At 41.1% G+C, this 21083-nt stretch overlaps 1 protein-coding gene across 4 annotated transcripts in view; it reads right to left on the bottom strand.

Annotated features, from left to right (window-relative positions):
- The window catches only part of LOC110836325 (uncharacterized), a 214051-nt gene that overhangs the window by 12388 nt on the left and 180580 nt on the right, over positions 1-21083 (bottom strand). For 3 of the 4 annotated variants that reach the window (XM_087346680.1, XM_087346682.1, XM_087346683.1), the window contains 3 exons: positions 11171-11285; positions 10530-10832; positions 211-376 (listed from right to left, as the gene is read on the bottom strand). In XM_087346680.1, the coding sequence (XP_087202806.1) occupies positions 211-376; positions 10530-10832; positions 11171-11285 (584 nt within the window). The remainder of the gene's footprint in view (positions 1-210; positions 377-10529; positions 10833-11170; positions 11286-21083) is intronic. The other variant, XM_087346681.1, reaches the window with a different exon arrangement.

Here is a 21083-nt window from a genome sequence, read left to right as displayed (position 1 = left end):
AATGAGTTTATTGTTCACTTTTAGTTCATGACACAGCTGATCGAAAAATTGTCAGCAGCAGTTCATTCTTAATTAGGGCATACCCATACTTTATTTGCAAGCATTTATAAATTGATAACATTCAGTGAAAATAATAATAATTTACTTTACACATACATACACAATTTCTGACAAAACACAGAATGTCTGCAGACTACACACATATCATACCTGTGGTCACTGTAAATAATGCGGCCGTCAATGAGATGCCGAGTCACATATTCATCTTTACTTGGCTCAAGTAGTGAGCGCTGAGCAACACTGTTATCACGCATCATGCGAACGACTGCGATCAGCACAGTATCGATGTCATTACCCGATCCTGCATTGCTGCCATCTACACAAACAAACCAAAGCACAAACTAAGTACAAGATACAATAACGTAATGTAACCTAACTTCGCTATTTTGCTAAACACTCTACCATGAGGATGTATAGGGAGAATTCAGATAAGTTCCACAGACATTCATGACTTTGGAAGGCATTTTCTCAACATGAAATTTTGAAAATAAACAGTGTTTCTTCAAGAAAACTGTACGTTCTTGCTAATGCACTTTCAAATGCAAACAAGTAAAGAAGAATACTCTGGGGGAAGATTAAAGTATCTTTCATAGACACACACTCAAGGGCAATTACCGAAGGGTAAAATTCTACAGAAACACTCCTGACAGAGATCACCGGAGACTAAGTTTCATTGTAAACTTGACCGACAGGACAAAACTTAGTCCTAGGTTCAAAATAAACCAGCCACAAGGCAACTGCCATAGTGTAAAGTTCAAAAGAAATCCGCCCAAGGGAAATACCGGAGAGTATGATACAAAATAAGTTCGATAAATGGTGATTATTGACCAACAGAGACTAAAAATTCCATAAAAACTTGGCAGAAGGAAAAGATGGAGATCAAAGTTTAAAACAAAACCTGTCAGAATGCATTGCCAAAGAGCAATATTAAAGGCTACACCATGCTGTGAGGCAGTGAAATATCTTCCGTGCAGTCCGCATTCCTGCTCCTGCGACGTCCGCATACTTGGGACTCTGCAGAAGTAACTTGTGAACATCGGAGTATACCAAGCTGTTGGCCGGTGTTCTTACCAAAGACAAAATTGTGCGAGAATGGTGTTCAAAGCTTAGTGACAATCGGTTGCAATTCTCTGTTTGAGGTGATTATGACTCGGCCAGACATCCAATAATCCCCATCTGCTGGAATAACGTTGAATCTCCCTTATGTAATTCCACCAACCGATGTGGAGTGGTGGTTAGTGAATCGACGAAACAATTATACAGACATAATGTACGTGAACGCTACTGATTTATATCTTTAAACAAGTAACAGCGTAAAGTCAGATAAATCAACATGATGCGTATTTAAGTGAAACTGCAAAAAACCAGGTAGAAAAGAGATGTGGCCCATTTCAAGGTACTATCCTGACATTTTCTCCTCAGAACATCAGTGACTCCCCTCACATTCAAACTGGACACCTCAAGATTATAAATCAGGCACATTAAGATTACTCTAGCCCGCTTAGTTATTTGGCTGTCTTCATGCATGTTGTTGCACTGTTGTGTCTGACAAATATTAACCTCAATCTCACCAGATTATATACTTCGACATTTTCATCCCCTCAACTGTATTAAGTTCATAATCATGAACACACAGCTATGCTGACTGCTTATGAAATTGTCAGTTTTGAAATAACTGCTGGACAGATAAAGTAAACACTAAATGAGCTGGGTATGAAACACGAATAGGCTGAAAATTATAAAACCAGTTACGCTATTCTTGTGAAAAGGGGAAGATAAATTTAACAACTTTTATGGATAGCCTTTAGACGATTGATGCGGCCCCTCCAGATGCCTGATAGACATCCTTGCCACATGCTACCAAAGCCTCTTTGAATTTCTTACAACTAGTATCTAACATTAACTTGATCGAAGGTCATTTAGAAAACATGGAAATGGAATGGTCTTAACAGACATTTAAGGGGCTACATTTTTACATCGTATTTTCCTATGCAAAACTGATCATTGTATGAGAAAGAACAAAGAAACATTTCTTCTGATGTGGCTGAATCTTACTTTCAATAGTATTACATTTAAGACGCAATAACCCACTCACTCAATCGTTCCCTCCATGATGCAGAGTCTTTAACAGTTTATAGTCGCTCAGCTAGCCACGAATGTCATGTTTTATAGAACATACATGTACACAAAAGCTCACCAGTGGGCCATATCCCAAGCCACTTCCCTTCCATCCACACACGTTTCCTAAGCGGTCTCTTAACATCAGGTTTTCCGACAAAGTACGTTTAGGCATTCCTTAAGGTTCTCTTACAAGCTAGTGGCACCAAACACGTGATCATTCTTGAGTTAATCATCCTAACAATGCTACGTGGAAACTACAAATTATAAAGTTCTTCATCATGTAATTATCTATATCATTCTGTTACATCCACTTTCTTTACATACTTTGAGTCAAACACCCTAAATCTACCATCTTCCCTCAGACCAAGTTTCACACCGATGGAAAACGACAGGTAAATTTCAGATGTGCACATGGGGAAATGAAATATTTAAGAACATCTAAGACTTGAGGCTATCGCGGCAACTAAAGGCAATAAAAACTTTTCGGGCTACAAGCAGCATCAAAATGGAATCGTAGTCCAACGTTTCAGAGACACACTCTGTCTTCATCATCAGGAATCAATTTTATTTTTTTAAGCCGAAACTCTAACGAGCAAAATGGCCACGTGGAGCTCAGTCGTCCCACAGCCTTGGGCTACTTCATCGCCGGTCACACATTACAACCCCTCTCAATGGCTAACAACAGTGTCTGGTCTGACAGAAAACTGCTAGAGGTAACTGACCAAGGCTAGCAACTATCAAACAACTCGACTTGATTATGCAACAGAAATTAACAATTCAGCAGCGAAGGAGTCAGAACCGACTGCCATCTTCGTACTCACCGCGGTTGTAACAACAAAAATCCTAAAGTCATCGTGTCTCTCTTACGTTCAGCACTGTCCGATAGAAATGTTCTTACATACAACGTAAACTACTGTCGAAAACCGTTTTACGGACATGACATATAAGTCAGATAAACGACGTATTCTCACAGTGGAGACCAAGTGTTCCGTCCAGAGCAACTTCCGGTGAGTCATGGATAACGAAGTGTCACTGGGGAATGTTTCTTCTACTGATCGCCACTCCACCATTCCTTCATCTAGCACCGCCCCCGAGGCGTGTCACACCCTCGGTCTTAAGAGATACGTCTCTTACCTGGCACTTGACTGGTACCGGGGTAAATTTATTTTATATAACAGCTGTCAAAGAACTGGCTACATGCTGGATAATTGCGGTTCGATTCCTTGTAGGTGCATGGGTTTTTCACAGCGGTCTTCGCCGGGGGTAAAGCGGCCGGAACGCAAAGATGGCCACCTACTTCAATCTTTACCTCTATGACACCATTTTCAACTCCAAGGACAGGGCACTACAAAATCATGCACAGAAACATCGTATGTCTTGACAGTGTTATTTTTCTCACATAAATCCTCAAACACTACGCTTACGTCACTTCGCTGCTGAATAAAGGCAGAGAGTTCTCCCAAAACATCAGTAGTTCCGTCGTCACAGTATTATATCTGGGAAACCCTACGACATATATGGATTAGTTTCTGACTGCTGAGCACAAGGCTCAACTTTTATTTCTGATTTTTTACCTGTAAGGTATCCACAAATCCAATTACAAGTATACCTTCTTGATTTATGCGATAGCTGTGTTACGAAAAAAAAAAAAAAAAAAAAGGTCGCAGAGCGTAAAAATCGCATAAATCGAACATTCTCTACAACTGAAAAAAACATCAATAACCAATCTCATACACAACAACACTTTTAAATGTACTTCACTCTGCCGAACATAACCACAACATCCGTGGACGAGTGCATGCGATCTATTAGAATGATTTATCATATTACTGACACGACTCCATTGCGCAAACAACGACATATAAATAAAATAAACTATCCCAACCATAATTTTGTCGCAATTTTTAATCCGACGGTGCTAAACCCTCCTCCACACTCGACAGAACAGCCCAGTCCAACATAACCTTGACAGCATATACGAAACTGGTCACACCAGTCTACAAAAATGCAGTTCTTTTAGCAAAAACAAACTTCCTTTCTACGGACATTTTATTTTTTATCGGTATTATCACAGTAACAAATATATCAGACGTCGCTTAGGGAGATCTGCTTCAAAGAGCAGCTCCTTTCTATGACTCAATATACAACACGCGTTCGTTGCAGAAAACATAAATGGAATGAAGCAGTGGCGACACTTTAAGATACTCATCAGATATACAAGAAAACGCACAAACATCCGGCACCTCGGCCTGGACTCGACCCACGTACGTCCCGAAAAGAAGCCTCAGGTACTACGCCACACGGACCTGTTCCGCGTGGCGTGAATTTTTCATCTCACAGACTACTAATCGGATTTCGATTAAATTTGGTATTAGCGACCTAGAGTAATTTTGATGCTTTATGAACCCAATAGTGTGATCCTTATCGGTACAATATGCCACCCAGACGATGCCTCTGTCTAAAAAGGAAGGGTAAGAACTCTACACAAACCATTAAATTATTTTTAAAAGACAATATTTTAAAGTACATGGCTTAATATTAATGAAGACCTAGCTTTTAAGAAAATAATACACCGCATTTATGTTGAAGAATGAAGAAATATGGGTAAATACACGTAAACAAACACGCAAATGGGAAAAGATAATTAGTAACATACAGCTGGAAGATGGAAAGCAGAATTACAGTTATAAGAGTAGTTACTGTGTATCAGGACTAGCGCAATTACAGACTGTGGACTGCAACAAAAATCGGTTTTTTGTCGAACGCATCATTTCACATTTTTCGGGGTTCAAACATTTCCCATGGCAGCTTCTCTGCACCGCGGTTTACGTTCTCTCTCAGACGTAACGTCGGGCTAAATAAGGGCAGGTTCCAGCAGTCAGACAACTCCGCGAATGCCCGTGGACATTTCTTTTCGCTGCCACGTAAAGACCTGTTATGTTCCCATCCAGTTTCAGTCTCCTAAGCAAAGGCCACGCCCAACTATTTTCACCAGATTAAAACGGCCGGAATGTGAGGCTGATGGCAAACGTCCATCCAGTTTTGAATGCTTTTCCCACGGCGTAGTTCTGAGACTGATTCCCACTTTCAGACGGATGCATAAGAGTCAAACATTTTATTAAATTACTGTACGTTTCTGAATATATCTGGCTCAGTATCCCTGATGTGTCAGACACGTAGACTTGCGAAATGACAGAATTACTTTCTTTGGGTTCATGGTACTACCTCGCGTTTTATTTTTTTATTTTTAGTGTTCTGTCTGACTACAGGTCCATATGAACAGGATCCTTCCATCCTTCTCTCAGACTGGGACCTGTTCATATACGTTCTTGGCAGATGATCCAGAAGTGGTTTGCCATTGCCTTCTTCTGTGTGTGAATGGAGTAATTGTTGGGATGCCACGGAGAAACCGGGGAAGGCCCCGGAGGAAAACTCCGTGTTGCCTAGACCACGGCCTTGCCCAACACAAGTTATAAATTCGGGCACCGCCGGGAATCGAACCCGAGACCCCCAGGATTACAAGGTCAGCGTTCTAACTACCTCGCGTAACAAACATTTTTATTATAAAGACATCGAATTCGACAGTTGGTTTGAAGAAAACAGATTTGTATTCCCGCCCGATGCCTGAACCGACTGCCGCAATTTCCATCCGTTGTCCTGCTGATCCAGATCCCGTCAGCATTCACGGCGAGGAGCAGAGGGAGCGCGAAGACGTCATCGATCTGAGGCATGCTGAGCGACTCCGAATCGTGTCACGGATTCATTCACCTCTGGACACGTGGCTGGGATACGGGGGTGGGAACCATAAAAACAAACACACTCTCTCGATAGGCCACCACAGTCACTCTGCAGCACCCGGGTAGGACGACAGTCGTCGAATGTCTTCACTATTACGGGACTGCTGTCAAATATTGCGTCTGCAACGGAATTACGGACATCACACGAATCAAAGCTCCAAATGCTCGAAGTCCCACGAGTCTTGACAGTGATCAATGATGGCTACCATGTGAAATCTGTGGTTTTCACGGCGGTTCTATGGTTCGTGACGCCGTGTAGCTATCGCCTTCAAAACGCCAGAGATCCGAAGATGGCTACCGGGGCGTTCCCAACTGCAATGTCGACTGACTGCATATGATTTGGAAGTAACCAACTGTACCACATTTAAAATTACCATCCAGACATTCGACTGGAAAACCAATATCAATCTCAATTCGGGCATCAGTAATTCAGTCGAGATTCTTATCGGATACATTTGGAATTAATGTCATAATGTTGAAAAAAGTAATTGCGAGGCGCAACATTTATCATACGACGGTGAACATTAAACTGGCCGGAAGACTCTCTCGTTGAGTGTCTGAAGTATAAGTATTCCAGCATTTATCTGTGGAGATCAAAGAAAACCACAAAATTTTGGCACGATAACCGATGGCTGATACGAGATGCAAATTCGGGACCTTCCAAGAATCAATCGGGAGTGTTACCCACTTAACTACGTCGTTCGGTTTCCATGTTCGCAGAAATTGCCAGTGTTTGTCCGTGTATAGCAACGAGTGAAATCCACTGCAAAATTAGCAAGGACTTCAAACATAAACCCACACAAGTAACAGAAAGTGATGTTTTTACTCTCTCAAGAGCTTAAGAGACCTTTGTAGATTCAAATCCTATTGTGTCAGCACAAAGACTCAAAAACAATTTATTTGTTCATGTGTCCAGATTATCTCTTCCATGAAAGCTGCTAATATAAACCCCCCTCATATTGTACTAGTCCCTAAACTGAGGCAAAGCTGCTTTTAGTATGAGAACTAGCATTAATACCGAAGGACAGATACTTCGTAACTCCTTTTGATATAATTTCACAGAGAAAAGATTTCACTTTCCCATTCTGAAAACTGTGCCACCAATCCTCAATGGAAAAGTACACGGGAAATTACACTGAAAAGCCACACACTTATGAGAATGTTTTGCACAAAGTGTATACATTCTTAACGTATAATAAATCGCCTTACCTGTCCGTCCGCCAGCATGTTTTACCCAAAAGTAATTGGCAGCTTTCTATTAAATTTGGTACCTATATATATATATGCAATAAAAGTTGTCGGAGGAATTTAATTTTGGCTCCGAACCGTACCAAATATTTCCCCCACAAAACAGTTCACAGCAGGAACTAAATTGCTATATACCGAAACATAAAATACAGATCTCATAACATATACAATTTGCATTTGAATTTCTTTCGATATGGTCTACCGATACAAAATGAAATGAAGGAAAAACAATTTCTGACTTGCGCAGTGCGATTTCTATACCGCAATTGACAAGATCCACAGGGAACGTAAAATTATATATATATATATATATATATATATATACACACACACACACGCGCGTGCGTGCGTGTATGTGTTGGTGGAATAAAGCGGTCTCCTTTAGAGTATACATTTTAACCTTTTCCTTTTTACTGCAGTACAGTTTAAACTTTTTGAACCAATATTTTTCAAATCGCCTTTATTTTCCAATATAATTTTTCATCGAACTTGTCATCTAACTCTATGGGCCGTCAAACGTTGTTACTAACCCCATCTAGACAAAACGTTTCTGATCCTTGAACCGATTCTGAGCCGAGCCAGTTCACATCCTTATAACAAAAATCTACGTTCATTTCACGTCTCGATCTTCCAGATCACGAAAATCCAAATATTCTGTAAGCATTTATTTCTTCCGTCTGAGTTACACTTCAGGTTCACCACAAATTCCACGAGAAATGTCTAAAATTTCTTTACGTAATATTTTACAGTCGTAAACAAATTCCATCTACAGGCGACCCCAAGCACATCTCAACTACGTCTAAGACCCCTGAAGGACATTCCGACACAGAGAAGTAGCACTAGCCTGTCCATCTACATTTACGTCTTAATATGTTTCTTTTTCATCCGGGATATTTGTTTGTATAATTTTTGGGCCCCGTATTCTTGCAATCTGCGTATCCGTTGTGTTTAAATTAACTGACAATTCTCTACTTTGTCAGTTACGGTTCTAATGTGCAGTCTGCTTATTAATTCTTTTTAATCTGTCTTACCTTGTCTATAATACAATAATGTATAGTCTTGGTAATTTATTTTCCTCTCACTCTAGGTTTGAAAACCTTTTTCAGTCCTCCATTAAACATGTGTAATTAAGTTTTTAGTACGATGGTCCAGTAAGAAATCGTATCCATATCAATCATTATTTTGAATACGCGACAACTGAATAGAATTAACAATACATCGTCCCTATGCAGTATTATACCGATGTAAAACAGTGTTGTTTCTTTAAACAAGATTGGAAAGTGTTCTTTCTGGAGTACAATAACATTCCAAGCGCATTCTTCACGCCAAATCTGGAATGTTATTGCTGTACTGTCATCAGATGTCACTGATGAATAACAACGAGCTCAACAAAGTTTTTAGGTCACTTATACACCGTAATCCTAGGCCATTATTACGCAACAGCCTTTTCCAACAATAAAATCAATTCCCACTGATCCGCAACAATGTGTTCTAAGAACGGGATCACAACAATGCACCTACCTACCTCCTAGGAAAACAAGTGAAACAGCACACACGCACGGACGGACCCATAATTGTTCGCTAAGAAAGCAGGCAGGGATGAACACATGCATGTAAATGTATCATCAACGAGTTTTATATATCTTAACACACTGGCCTTCATTTACGTCCAGTTCTTTGCACTATGGTCGGCCAGCGAACTAGCCAAGGTTGCAAGAAACTCACCTGCCACATGACAGACGTAAAGAAGACCCCAGTCTGCAATATTACCACTGCCGTGGCACGGCTCTGGCTACAAATGTTACTACGTGAAGTTTTACAAACGGTTTGTCTCTTTCCTGTTTCAATCTACATAAAGTAATAATTATACAAATTATGGAGTCATTTCTGTGCGTAATTTCCACTAGTGTTACTCCGATTACGTGAAACCATAACCTCAACTGTTTACACGATCATAATGTTTGTAAATCTTACAATATAAAACCGTAGTTCGTACACAACTTCTAGGTGCGTTTAAGCTCCGTCTTCATTCTATTTTCATATCCTTAACCCAGATGACTCATTAGTTATCGTCTTACTGAAATAAACACACGACCATCCTTTGTAAACCGCGCAGTTACGTTCCTGTGGGCGCTAAAAACACGGAGCCACGGTCCTATCGGGAATTTTGAGGGGGGGGGGGGGGGGTAAGAGAAATCACATATTCTGTTTCGAACAATAAGTGCGAATATTTCTTACAAAGAGTTCTTTACAGCGAATAAACGCTGGTACTCAACCTAGGGAGCTGAGGGGCAGTGCTAACAACTCAACACAAAAACAGCAAAGAAATGTTACACGGAGGTTCTTAAATCGGACAGATTGGAGTCTGTATATTGATGTTCAGATTACACCTGAAATTCAAAGCACCAAGAAGTTCCAATGCACACTGCGTGATATTAAACGAAATAATTAAAAAAAAATTAAAATGCATAGGCACAAATTACACTGTTAACTCGTCTCATATACAAATATATCTGACAACAATTTGTGGCTAAAAGATGGAGGGAAAAAAAAAGAATATTTAGTTTCTCTCTCCCCCCCCCCCCAAAAAAAAAGGAATGCGTAAAGAATAATCTATTCACTGGAATAAAACATTTGAGACAGCTATGCCCTACAACAAGCCTGAGACAGAAAGGGGAAATGTCCGCTCGTCAGTACTACAGACGCACGTTAAAGGACGCTAAAAATATCTTCAACTACAAAGGTCTTGTATGAAGGGCACCGTATGTAGGACAGGTAAAAGTGATACCCAGAAGTAACGACGTAACTGAACACATTAGTTACTAAACACCCTATTACATGCCTGGCACACGTTCTGTAATGAACTGCAAGAAATAGATTTTTTTGGGTGCAGCGGGCTCATATTAAATGAAACATCTGTCAGTTCACGTAAAAGACAAAATACATGCCCTTGGTTCACAGAGATATCAAGATACAATAAAAACAGCAAATTTAATTTGTCAGCTACAACAAAGACAAACTTTCAGACACTGAACCTAAAACTGTGCAGGTCACGATATTATTTCTCGATACATCGTAACAGTCAGATGCTTCAATCCTGCAATGCATAAATATGAAGGTTTCTGTATGCATTAGTAATGATATAATTTCTATTTCTGTCATCGAAATGCAACAAAGACTTGAAGAAAATGCATACAACGTCAACAATGTTTTATTATTAAGAAGTCTTGAGTCTGAAAGGAAAGATAATGATTACAGTAGTACTACTATTACTACTAAGAATAATAATATAAAAAATAATACCACGCGAACGGTTGCGAGTGCGAGAGGGTGTGGAAGGCCCGGGTGTCGGTCGCTGTGGTACGCTGAGGAACCCCAGCACATGGACCAACTCATACTGGGTGAGCTCACTACGAGAAACAGCTTTCTGAATCATCCGCAGATAGAAGGACCGGCGCTGCTGATACAAAGACGGAATGGGGCCTGTGATGTCTTGCAACGAGGGGGCAGATGACACGGGCTGCTGTTGGGGTGACATAGCACTCTGTGATGATGAACTGGAGGTGTCCCCTGAACTGCTGCTGTCCTCACCAAGTGACAATTGACCTAATCAACAAAAGACAATATTTGTAAACACGTCTTTGCCGGAGAAAATTAAGAAACAATTATCGACTGTAAGAGATATCTAGTTTATTACAGATTATCTCCAGTTTATCTCAGTCTGACATGTCAGGAAATAAATGTGTATATCTATCGCACTGTCAATAAATGAACTAGCTCGCTATCAGACTGTTCTGTCAACAGGGTCTGTAATGGATGAATGAATGGCAAAGTGTGTACCTCTGGGAAGACCTAACGCGTTCTTCGGTCGAAGGGCACAAAACACGTACTTCCAGGAGGCAAACATTATAGGAATGGAACACGAAACAAAACAATGAACGTACCAGAAACACCATGTTCGGCTGCCATGAGATCCAAGTCAGGTGTTAAGTTCTTGTCCAGCACATCGTGATCTTCACGGCAGATGATGGAATGCATTGACTGCCCCATCAAGTAACTCTGAAATACAAGAAACAAAGAAATTTGGAAACTTTAGTTTACTAGAGCAACGCGCTCCTTCCGGAGCGCTGTCCCTATCTGATATTCTACTTCTTTACGTCGCTGTTCAAAGGTCTGATGTTCTTGGTCAGTCAACTTTCTACGTCCAATTCCACCCTTGCCAATCTTTGATATATTATTCGATAAAGACGTATTGTCTATTAAAATACTATGAGTAATAACGGAAGGGGATTGTTGAAGCCAGTATACCAACACAACAATACAGAGTAAACAAATGACGTCGCCATGCTTTAAAATGTCCGTCGTTTCCAGTACCTTTATACAAATTCGACCGCACTCTACAATTTCCAACATTTCCTGAGGCAGTGTTGGAAAGTCTTTCAAGCTTTTTACTTCAATAATTAACAATTCATTAATGTTGACGTGAGCTTTGTCAGAGTCAGAAAGTCTCTTAACAATCTAGTTTTCAGCCATTATAACATTGCTGACCTATTAAAATGATTTTGCATACTTCACTAGCCTTAAATGCTAAAACTGCAACAAAACACAACAAAACAACGATAATATTTCAATACTGATGAGTACACTTCTACATTTCACCCGTGGCCAGTGTTCAATGAACACAAAACGGATTTTCCTAATCTCAATAACAGAGAGTATTAGATCAGAGACCAGAATGGGTTACAGAGAGCAAGTCAGGTTCCATAGTTGCATTCTCCTCAGCACGCTGCTTTCTTCAGACCAACACACTACAAGGCGGTGTAAAGCATAAATATCTGAGACGACACAGAATGACATTTGGAAGACAAATGTATAATTTTCTGTGACGTCATTCAACCATCCCATCGACTTCATATTTATTAGGTAAAGAACCAGCGAAACAAAGGAATAATAACTTTCGTTTGTGGGGGTACAACGACCTGCCCCCATCCGGCCCAAAACCCGAACAGCCATGGGACATTTAATAACAAGTCAAGCCACTTTTTATAACAATCTAAAGTGTCACAAAATAGTCCATGTTCTTTCAACTTTTATATGGCCCAAAGCCAATTTTAAACATTCATAGGACTCTTTATAATGTAATGGCAAGAAACAAATTATTTACATGTTACGAAACGTACGTAAGACAAAAATTCACAAATGACAGCTCAACAGAACACAGATCAGAACCATTCAAATTCTACTCAACCAAACGAATGGATACTCAAGTCGTAGACAGCCTGTAGATAAGAGGCATTTACAGTGGGTGACTGGTGTTTATAAATCATCTTTCTCAACTATACAAATCAACCGGTATTTGCAGTAAATTCTACTTCATTTAACTTCGAATGGATTGCACCTTTCACTTTCCGGCCTATAAACCTAGCACCTCACACCCTATTGGCATATTCATCACCCTGATGACGGAGGCAGTATGACCTCTGAAACGTTGGTTAACATCAACCAGACTACACAGCGCAACAACCCAGAAGACAGAAATCTTCATACTCATCGCCCTGATGACGGAGGCAGTAAGACCTCTGAAACGTTGGTTAGCATCGACCAGACTACACAGCGAAACAACCCAGAAGACAGAAATCTTCACACTCTGATGACGGAGGCAGTATGACCTCTGAAACGTTGGTAAACATCGACCAGTCTACACAGCGCAACAACCCAGAAGACGGAAATCTTCATACTCACCGCTGTGAGAACCTCAAGTCTTACAGATTGCAGTATTCTTTCAGAGCGGTAATACGTACCAGCTGTACGGTAGCCTGAGAATTACGCATCAGACAACATTTTCTTCACCTTTACAATTAATCACGAACCATGCAGTTAAGAAAGCGTCGAGAAATAACTTAATAACTAAATATATATCCATCTCCTGTAAATATAAAAATAAGAATTTGAATAAAACTACAATAACGCGTATATCAAAAGGAAATTCAACGGCATTACACAAACTGAATAATACACATTACCTCAACACATTATTTGTGTAAATCACTGATCTCAGGGTTTATTTATTCCAGATATGTATTACCCTGTTGTTCGGTACTTATTATTTAAAACGCATTTCACAAAATGTGGCATTACTTTCTCTTGTATTTCGTTAAATATACATCAAATCGAAAGATACCGCATTTCAAATTTATGTTGTATAGTCTTCAGTAAAAGCTATTCCTATTACACGTTCTGTACAACTTTCTGTTCAAAGAGCAGTATTTATAAACTTTTTAATACGCAGTAGGAGCTTATACGGATCAAAATTAAAATCTCTCAAATAATTTCTGTGGATGTACATAAAATTAAATTTAACTTAAGTCCGGTCAGTAATGTCAGACACGTCACACTGGAATAACCTACACGGCAAAAACACATCTTAATTCTACGTTCAATTTATGAACTTCACACAAAATATCAAAGTGTTAAGCTTACCTTTTTTTTAAAGCTCGTAGCAGGACCGCAACTTAATGACCTCGATTAAAAATAACCAAAATTAAACGTTTCCGTTGTCAACCATTAAAAGTTTTGTAATGTTACCATAAGTATATACCTTTCAAGGACGACAGCCGTTTATTTCAGCTACATTTCACAGAACGTGAAGACATTTTGCACGACTGATGCTATGCGTAAGAGCCGAAGGCAACATTACAGTATTCAGCTTTCGGAGGATGTGAATGTTTTAGGGCAAAATATTTTAGGCCTAAGGGAGATAAAACGAAAGATGGAGATTTCATAATGAGTATCCTTCTCGTGTTACAGTAGCTGTATCAATAATAGTAATAATGAGACAGGGGGAACATACGAGGTGCGATCGGAAAGTTTCAAGACTGTGTCAATAGAGGGCGAACCGGATGTAGTACGAGCGTCTGCCGCTAGGGGGTGCGGCCTACATTCATAGTGAATCAGTGTGCCAGCCGGCATCATCGAATTAGCATTTGTTTCTTAGTTACGGGCGTTTTGGTAGTGCATTACACCGACCCTCCTGCGATTTCGGAATGGCGTGTGCATCAAATTTTGCCAAAGACTCGCCAAAACGGCTACGGAAACCTATGAAATGCTAAAGTAAGCATTTGGGGAGTCCGCAATGGGTCGTGCACAAACGTTTGTGTGGCATTCACGTTTTAAAAATGGCCGAACCTCTGTCGATGATGACGAGCGTTCTGGACGACCATCTTCGAGCACAACGCCCGAAAATGTTACGAAGATTCGGCAGGCCATTCACGAAGATCGACGTCGTACCATCAACGACTTGTGAGACATTGTTGGGATAGGCTATGGGACCTGTCAGCTGATTCTAAAGGAAGAACTCCACATGCGACGCATCCTGTCTGAGGACCAGAAGCAGAATCGACTTCTCGTTTGTCAGGAGCTCAAAGATCTTGCAAGAACCGACCCCAACTTCCTTTCTAAGCTCCGTGTGACTTCTTCCTCTTCCCAAAGATGAAAATTCATCTAAAGGGAAAGAGATTTGAGACGATAGAAGAGATTCAGGCAGAATCGCAGATGGTGCTTGACAGGCTGACAAAGAAAGATTTCCAGGGATGCTTCCAGGCTTGGCAGCGGCGCTGGGATCGTTGTGTTCACTCCCAGGGGAACTACTTCGAGGGTGATGGATGAATTTAATACCTGAGATAAGTGTAGGGGTTTTTATACGCGCAGTCTGGAAACCTTTCGATCGCACCTCGTACGCATGGAAATGGGAACACAAAACCTTAGCCGGAAACCTCAAGGAAAGAGAACAAACACATGAGAGACCATGATTGGAGGAATGCGATGTGAAGGTGTGGAGTGAATTAAAGAAACTCGGGAAAGGAATCAGCGGCAAGCTTTTGTTAACGCGGCGACGAATAGATAAAAGCAAGACATTTCTTGACGAGATGAGTAAGTAACAGCTTTTTGAGACACCCTAAACCATGGAATTTCAAATTTCATTTGTCCATTTTCGCAAAGTCGCATCTTCACTCACAACGTCGGCACTAAAGATTCGAAATCAAACGTCCTGGTAAAGTGATTATGTCTCCCGTCTTACCCTCTCTATACGGGAGCTGGCGCTGTGGCTGAGTTACGTCGTGATTTAAAAGTCTCCTGGTATACGAGGTGCGATCGGAAAGTTCCAAGACTGCGCCTATAAAAACTCGTACACTTATCTCAGGCATTAAATTCATCCATCACCCTCGAAGTAGTTTTCCTGGGAGTGAACACAACGATCCCAGCGCCGCTGCCAAGCCTGGAAGCATCCCTGGAAATCTTTCTCTGTCAGCCTGTCAAGCACCATCTGCGATTCTGCCTGAATCTCTTCTATCATCTCAAATCTCCTTCCCTTTAGCTGAATTTTCATCTTTGGGAAGAGGAAGAAGTCACACGGCGAATAAGGAGGGTGCGGGATGACGGCCATGGTGTTTGAGGCCAAAAACTGCCGAACTTTGAGGGCGGTGTGCGCTGGCGCGTTGTCATGATGCGTCGCATGTGGAGTTCTTCCTTTAGAATCAGCTGACAGGTCCCATAGCCTATCCCAACAATGTCGCACAAGTCGTTGATGGTACGACGTCGATCTTCGTGAATGGCCTGCCGAATCTTCGTAACATTTTCGGGCGTTGTGCTCGAAGATGGTCGTCCAGAACGCTCGTCATCATCGACAGAGGTTCGGCCATTTTTAAAACGTGAATGCCACACAAAAGTTTGTGCACGACCCATTGCGGACTCCCCAAATGCTTGCTTTAGCATTTCATAGGTTTCCGTAGCCGTTTTGGCGAGTCTTTGGTAAAATTTGATGCACACGCCATTCCGAAATCGCAGGAGGGTCGGTGTAATGCACTACCAAAACACCCGTAACTAAGAAACAAATGCTAATTCGATGATGCCGGCTGGCACACTGATTCACTATGAATGTAGGCCGCACCCCCTGGCGGCAGAAGCTCGTACTACATCCGGTTCGCCCTCTATTGACACAGTCTTGAAACTTTCCGATCGCACCTCGTACAAAAGACAAGGTCACGGTCGCCTCCTTAAAAATCTTTTATCCACACGTCCGCTGATTAGAACAATTAAAGTACTTGAGGAAATATCGATGTAACTCGGGGGGTGGAAATGCACACACACACAAAATTTTCGCGGGGGAAACTTCTTCGGGAGCGGCGAACCGAGACTTATATGACGTGAGGTTGGAACTGACTCAGGATCGTGTCCAATGGCGGACTTTGGCATTAGTGGTGTTGACCTTCGAGTTATACTGTCGTATTTAGTCAAGTCTGATGCAATTACATCGCAGAGGGAGACATGATATCTTACCTGCCAAGCCAAATGCAGGTATAATTATGTGCACAGCGAGGCACATGGGATGGAACGAAGTATCTCAGACCTGAATTGGGATGCAGACAACTGCATACAGGAGAAAAATTGGTCGCTGTAGTTTTTGACAGCCCAGTCGTTAATCATCTGCTGCATCTAACGAAAACAGAACGCAGTAAAATAAGATGCCCCCCTGCCGAGCTTCGTCTACTGATACGTAATGCATAAGAGACAAATAGAAAATAACAAGGGAAGAAACAAAAAGGAAGACATAATAAGTGGTCTGGCAGCGGTAGGATGCAGCGAATTTAAAAAGAACAGCAACGTGTTAGTGATTGGCCACGGGATTGATGGCCAGAGTTCGGTTTCCGACACGACCAAGTGGTTTCTGTTCAAAAACGGCACACGTCCAGTCATCCCACCAAGAGCAAACCGGCACCATCATCAAGCTGACAGGCCACTACTACATCTACTGCCGAGGTATGGAATGCAGGCAACTTTGTCTTCATGCCCTCTTTCTCGCCCTTACTGAGATCGCAGCTACGCGGAAATAAGACTCGTGATTGTGTGGCACCAAACGTTTAGTTACGCGACACGCTGAAGGAATTGGAGGAGGTGAGAAGCAACTTATTTTCCTCAATATTTCCGCCATCTCTATCTTCAGAAAATCCTAAATTAATAAAAATGCACTTATTTCTGATTGCTTGTACAGTAAAACCCCTCTAGTTGGACACCCCTATATCCTGGACACCCCTTTATATTGGACACTTTTAATTGGAACCGGCAAATATCCTATAATTTTACATGTCCACAATACCCTATATCTTGGACACCCCTTTATCCTGGAACTTGAACACCTCTTTTGTTGTAAGTTGGACAGGTTCATGCACTTAACTTCGATGCTTTTCAGGGAAAGTTTTTCAGTTACATATTTTGTTATTTTGAATTTCTGACTGATGAATGCCTCCTCTCTAGAGGATTGTCTTATGGACATTGAACCCAGCATTGGAATGCATTGCACGTGTTTAACTATTCTTTTGCTGAACCCTTAACTGGACTACAGTATCGCAGAAGACACAGCTTTAACTCCATCAGTACTGAGCTTGCGTTTGAGTTCAGACTGTGTTAACAGAAATGGAATTTTTGTTTTTGCGATGGGGAAGCGAAAATTAGTGGAATTAACTTTAGAAAATGTTATTGAGGCCGGGGTGTAATGTGCAATGCATGGGAGTGGGCTTCAAAAGATTATTATTAATACTATTGTCATTAATTCTTAATTTAAGTAAGCCTACAGCAGTTAGTGTATGTAAGTAAATAGACTATATTGTCATTAGACCACAATCTGATATTTCTCTTTCCCTCTATCTTGGACACCTCTGTAAGTTGGACACATTTTCGTGGAACCACAAGTGTCCAACTTAGAGAGGTTTTACTGTACTTAGAGCTGAAAGAGCAATGTGATTTTTCGAGTACGCCATTACCAAAATTCAAGTGCCTCGAGTCCGGTACCCTCTCTAACAAATCGTACCGCGGGTAGCTTAAATAAATGCCTCAAAGGAAAGCCAAGACTTCGCTGAATGTCGTGAAACGGGAGAGGCGATAATAATGGGCATATTGAGGGGAAAACAGTGTTACGTCCATGTAGCTAGCAGAAGAAATGAAAAGTCTGTTTCGAGAACCTGAACCATTACTCACCACGTGATTAAGTGGCACGCATTGCTTTTATTATTACGCCACTAGCTTTCTGACTGACTGATCACTATTTCTTCTGTTCGACTGAACAAGATTTTTAATTTGTAGTTTACTCAAAGTTTCTGGCTGCGGGACGGACGACCGGAACTTTTTGCCACAAAGTCCAGACCGACTTTTTTTTTGGGGGGGGGGGGCGACCCACTAACAATGAGATCGGGGTGGAAAGCTGACCGCCTCAGGCCAAGAGTGCGTGGAACTAAATATCCACCCTCACGAAAACTTCGTGGTGGTACTTACTAAAAACACATACGAAACACGATGAAATTTTCAGGGCACCCAAAACTCAGCGTTTTTCACGAAACAGCATAACAACGCGAATTACACCGCTGTCTAATGCAATTCGTCTTGGCTTAGGTGTGATACAGGAATTCACGCCCTGTACCACAAGCGGGGAATGTACCAGGCGGTCGCCATGGCAGCGCGCCATCTTCTTTCCAGCTACCGCCCCTCCACCTCGACTCCATATTGTATTATTCGTGGTTTATAAATCACCCCGCCACAATTTCAAATGCAGTAGAAAGTCCAAATTATTATAACGAGACGAAATAGTGACTAACCTATCATCCGTCGAACGCCTGACGTAAAGAGAGCCAGGCGCAGAAGAGGTATGGAAGATGTCTTCACGATAATCCTATTTCATGCAACAGAAAACAGTGCCCCAGTCTTAGAAATTGTCCGCTGATATTAAAACGAGATTGGCCCTGAAATGTTTGGAAAGTTAGTAAGAAAAGAATAAAAAAGATAGTAAAGACGGAGAGGAATGATAATGGAAACAGAGCGCTTGATTTTAATAAGTCTTGTGATTATTAATATCCGTACGAAAACAAGAGAAGGAATGACAGAAAAAAACTCAACGTACAAATGAGGAAAGAGAGATAATTTAAAAATAGATGATACTGGATTAAAGATCTACCTCCTCCGTCTACTACCCAGGAGACGAAATGACCAGTCATTAATTTTCCCATGTTAACCCTGTAGATAGCATTCAAAATAGCAAACACGACACAGCTAGCAGCAAATCGCCTGTTGTGTACGAAGCAGCACTTGTCTTCATAATTACAAGGAGGAAATCGAGACGAAGGCCAACCTCGACCCTTCCGATCATCCGCTTTTCGTCCTTGGATATATCTGTTAAGATGACTTCAATTACTATTCAAGCTACTCGACAACGAAAGCTTTATTCAGAATAGTTGCCCTCGATGCAGATAACACCAACCCGTTCTCTTCCACATATTCATTATGCTGTCACGATTTAAGAACTTTTATAATGAAGACTGTATATTTCTGTTCTTTGGGACTGCAAATTCAACAACCGCCCGAAATAAAATCTCATTCCATCGTGCAACAAACCCAGTGCGACCTAGAGTAGCACACACAACAGTCAGTCCGAAGACCCGAGTTCATACCTACCCTTCTCTGCACCTATAATACAGGCGTAGTAAATTTCCTGAGAACAGCGCCTCCTTTACTGACCATTCCATATTCAGTTCATGATATCTGAACCAGAACAAGTTGAAATGACGTCACTACGAACTTCATAACTTCCACTTATCGCCTAAAAGTTTTCACATAATTACATCACGAATAAAACTTGTGGAGCATGTAGCACGTATCTGTAAAACGACATACTAAAAGTTCACGAAGGACACAATGGAATACATGGGAGGATAATATTAAGATGGATCTTAAATAATTAGGAGTGAAAGTGCGGAAGGTATTAAAATGGCTTATGTTAACATACAGTGGCTGATTTTCTCAAAAATGGAAATGTACCTTAGGGTTCCATAAAATAAATATACCGTTTAATTATCTAAACAACTATTAACTTTCAAACGAATACTCAGCATACTGAAGTTAGTTATTTACAGGGGAGTCACTTGGACAGATGAATGAATGGACAAACATAACGGATACAATGAGTTTTTTTTTTTACAAGGGCGGTCTCGGGATGAAAAGTTAGACGACCCTCCCGCCAAATACGTGGGACAGACCCATAACGCGGAAGTTCACTTCACGGCTGCGCTGACTAGAAACCGCGATTCAAGTCGCGTAGGCTGGAATCTTCTCATTCCGGAATACGAATAAAATTAATTCTCGCCCCAACGATAACAATTGGAATTTAACAATGAAACCGAAGCAATGAGCTGTAAAAGATGTGGGCGAGACCTCCTGCTGTCTGCCCACAACTGAAGCTCTTGATAAAACGCACGTGAAGTCGGGCGATTCTTGGCATTATCTACCAGATATATTTTAACATGCTCTGGTCCTTACAAAAATAAATGCAATGAAAGCAAGGCAAAATGCCATTTTATCAGTTCGTTCACAGCAGTAGCACTAACTAGAAACAAAGTGAGCGCAAATACTTGATTTAAAGTGACCTAGGTCAGACCGCAGTATCTTAAAATTTAAACTTCTGAATAAACCAAGAGTGGAAGGTGTAATGAAATTCTATATTAAATAAATTATTCTCAAAATACGTTCCAATACAACCCCACAAACCTAGTGCTACAATATTAATCGCGCAAAATGTATTATTCTGCACCTGAGTCATAAATTACATCGCAGTGACGACGTAAGCAGCCAATACCTCTGAAACGTCGATTAAACTTTTAGCAGACTACACGGCTCAACATCCCAGAAGAGTCATCTTTATAATCGGTACCGTGAAAACCCAGTATCTCACGTTTTCGACACTGTTCTACAGTTGAAGCAGTGTCGTTAAATAGCCCAATATCAATCAGTTGATGATAACAGATGTATGAAAACAGT

Source organism: Zootermopsis nevadensis, unplaced genomic scaffold, assembly GCF_977971745.1.
Source record: "Zootermopsis nevadensis isolate Lab colony 2312 unplaced genomic scaffold, Znev_1.0 Znev_ptg000010l, whole genome shotgun sequence".
Taxonomy (NCBI): domain Eukaryota; kingdom Metazoa; phylum Arthropoda; class Insecta; order Blattodea; family Termopsidae; genus Zootermopsis; species Zootermopsis nevadensis.
The sequence above is the reverse complement of the archived record's forward strand: the minus strand, read 5'-3'. Positions and strand labels throughout refer to the sequence as shown.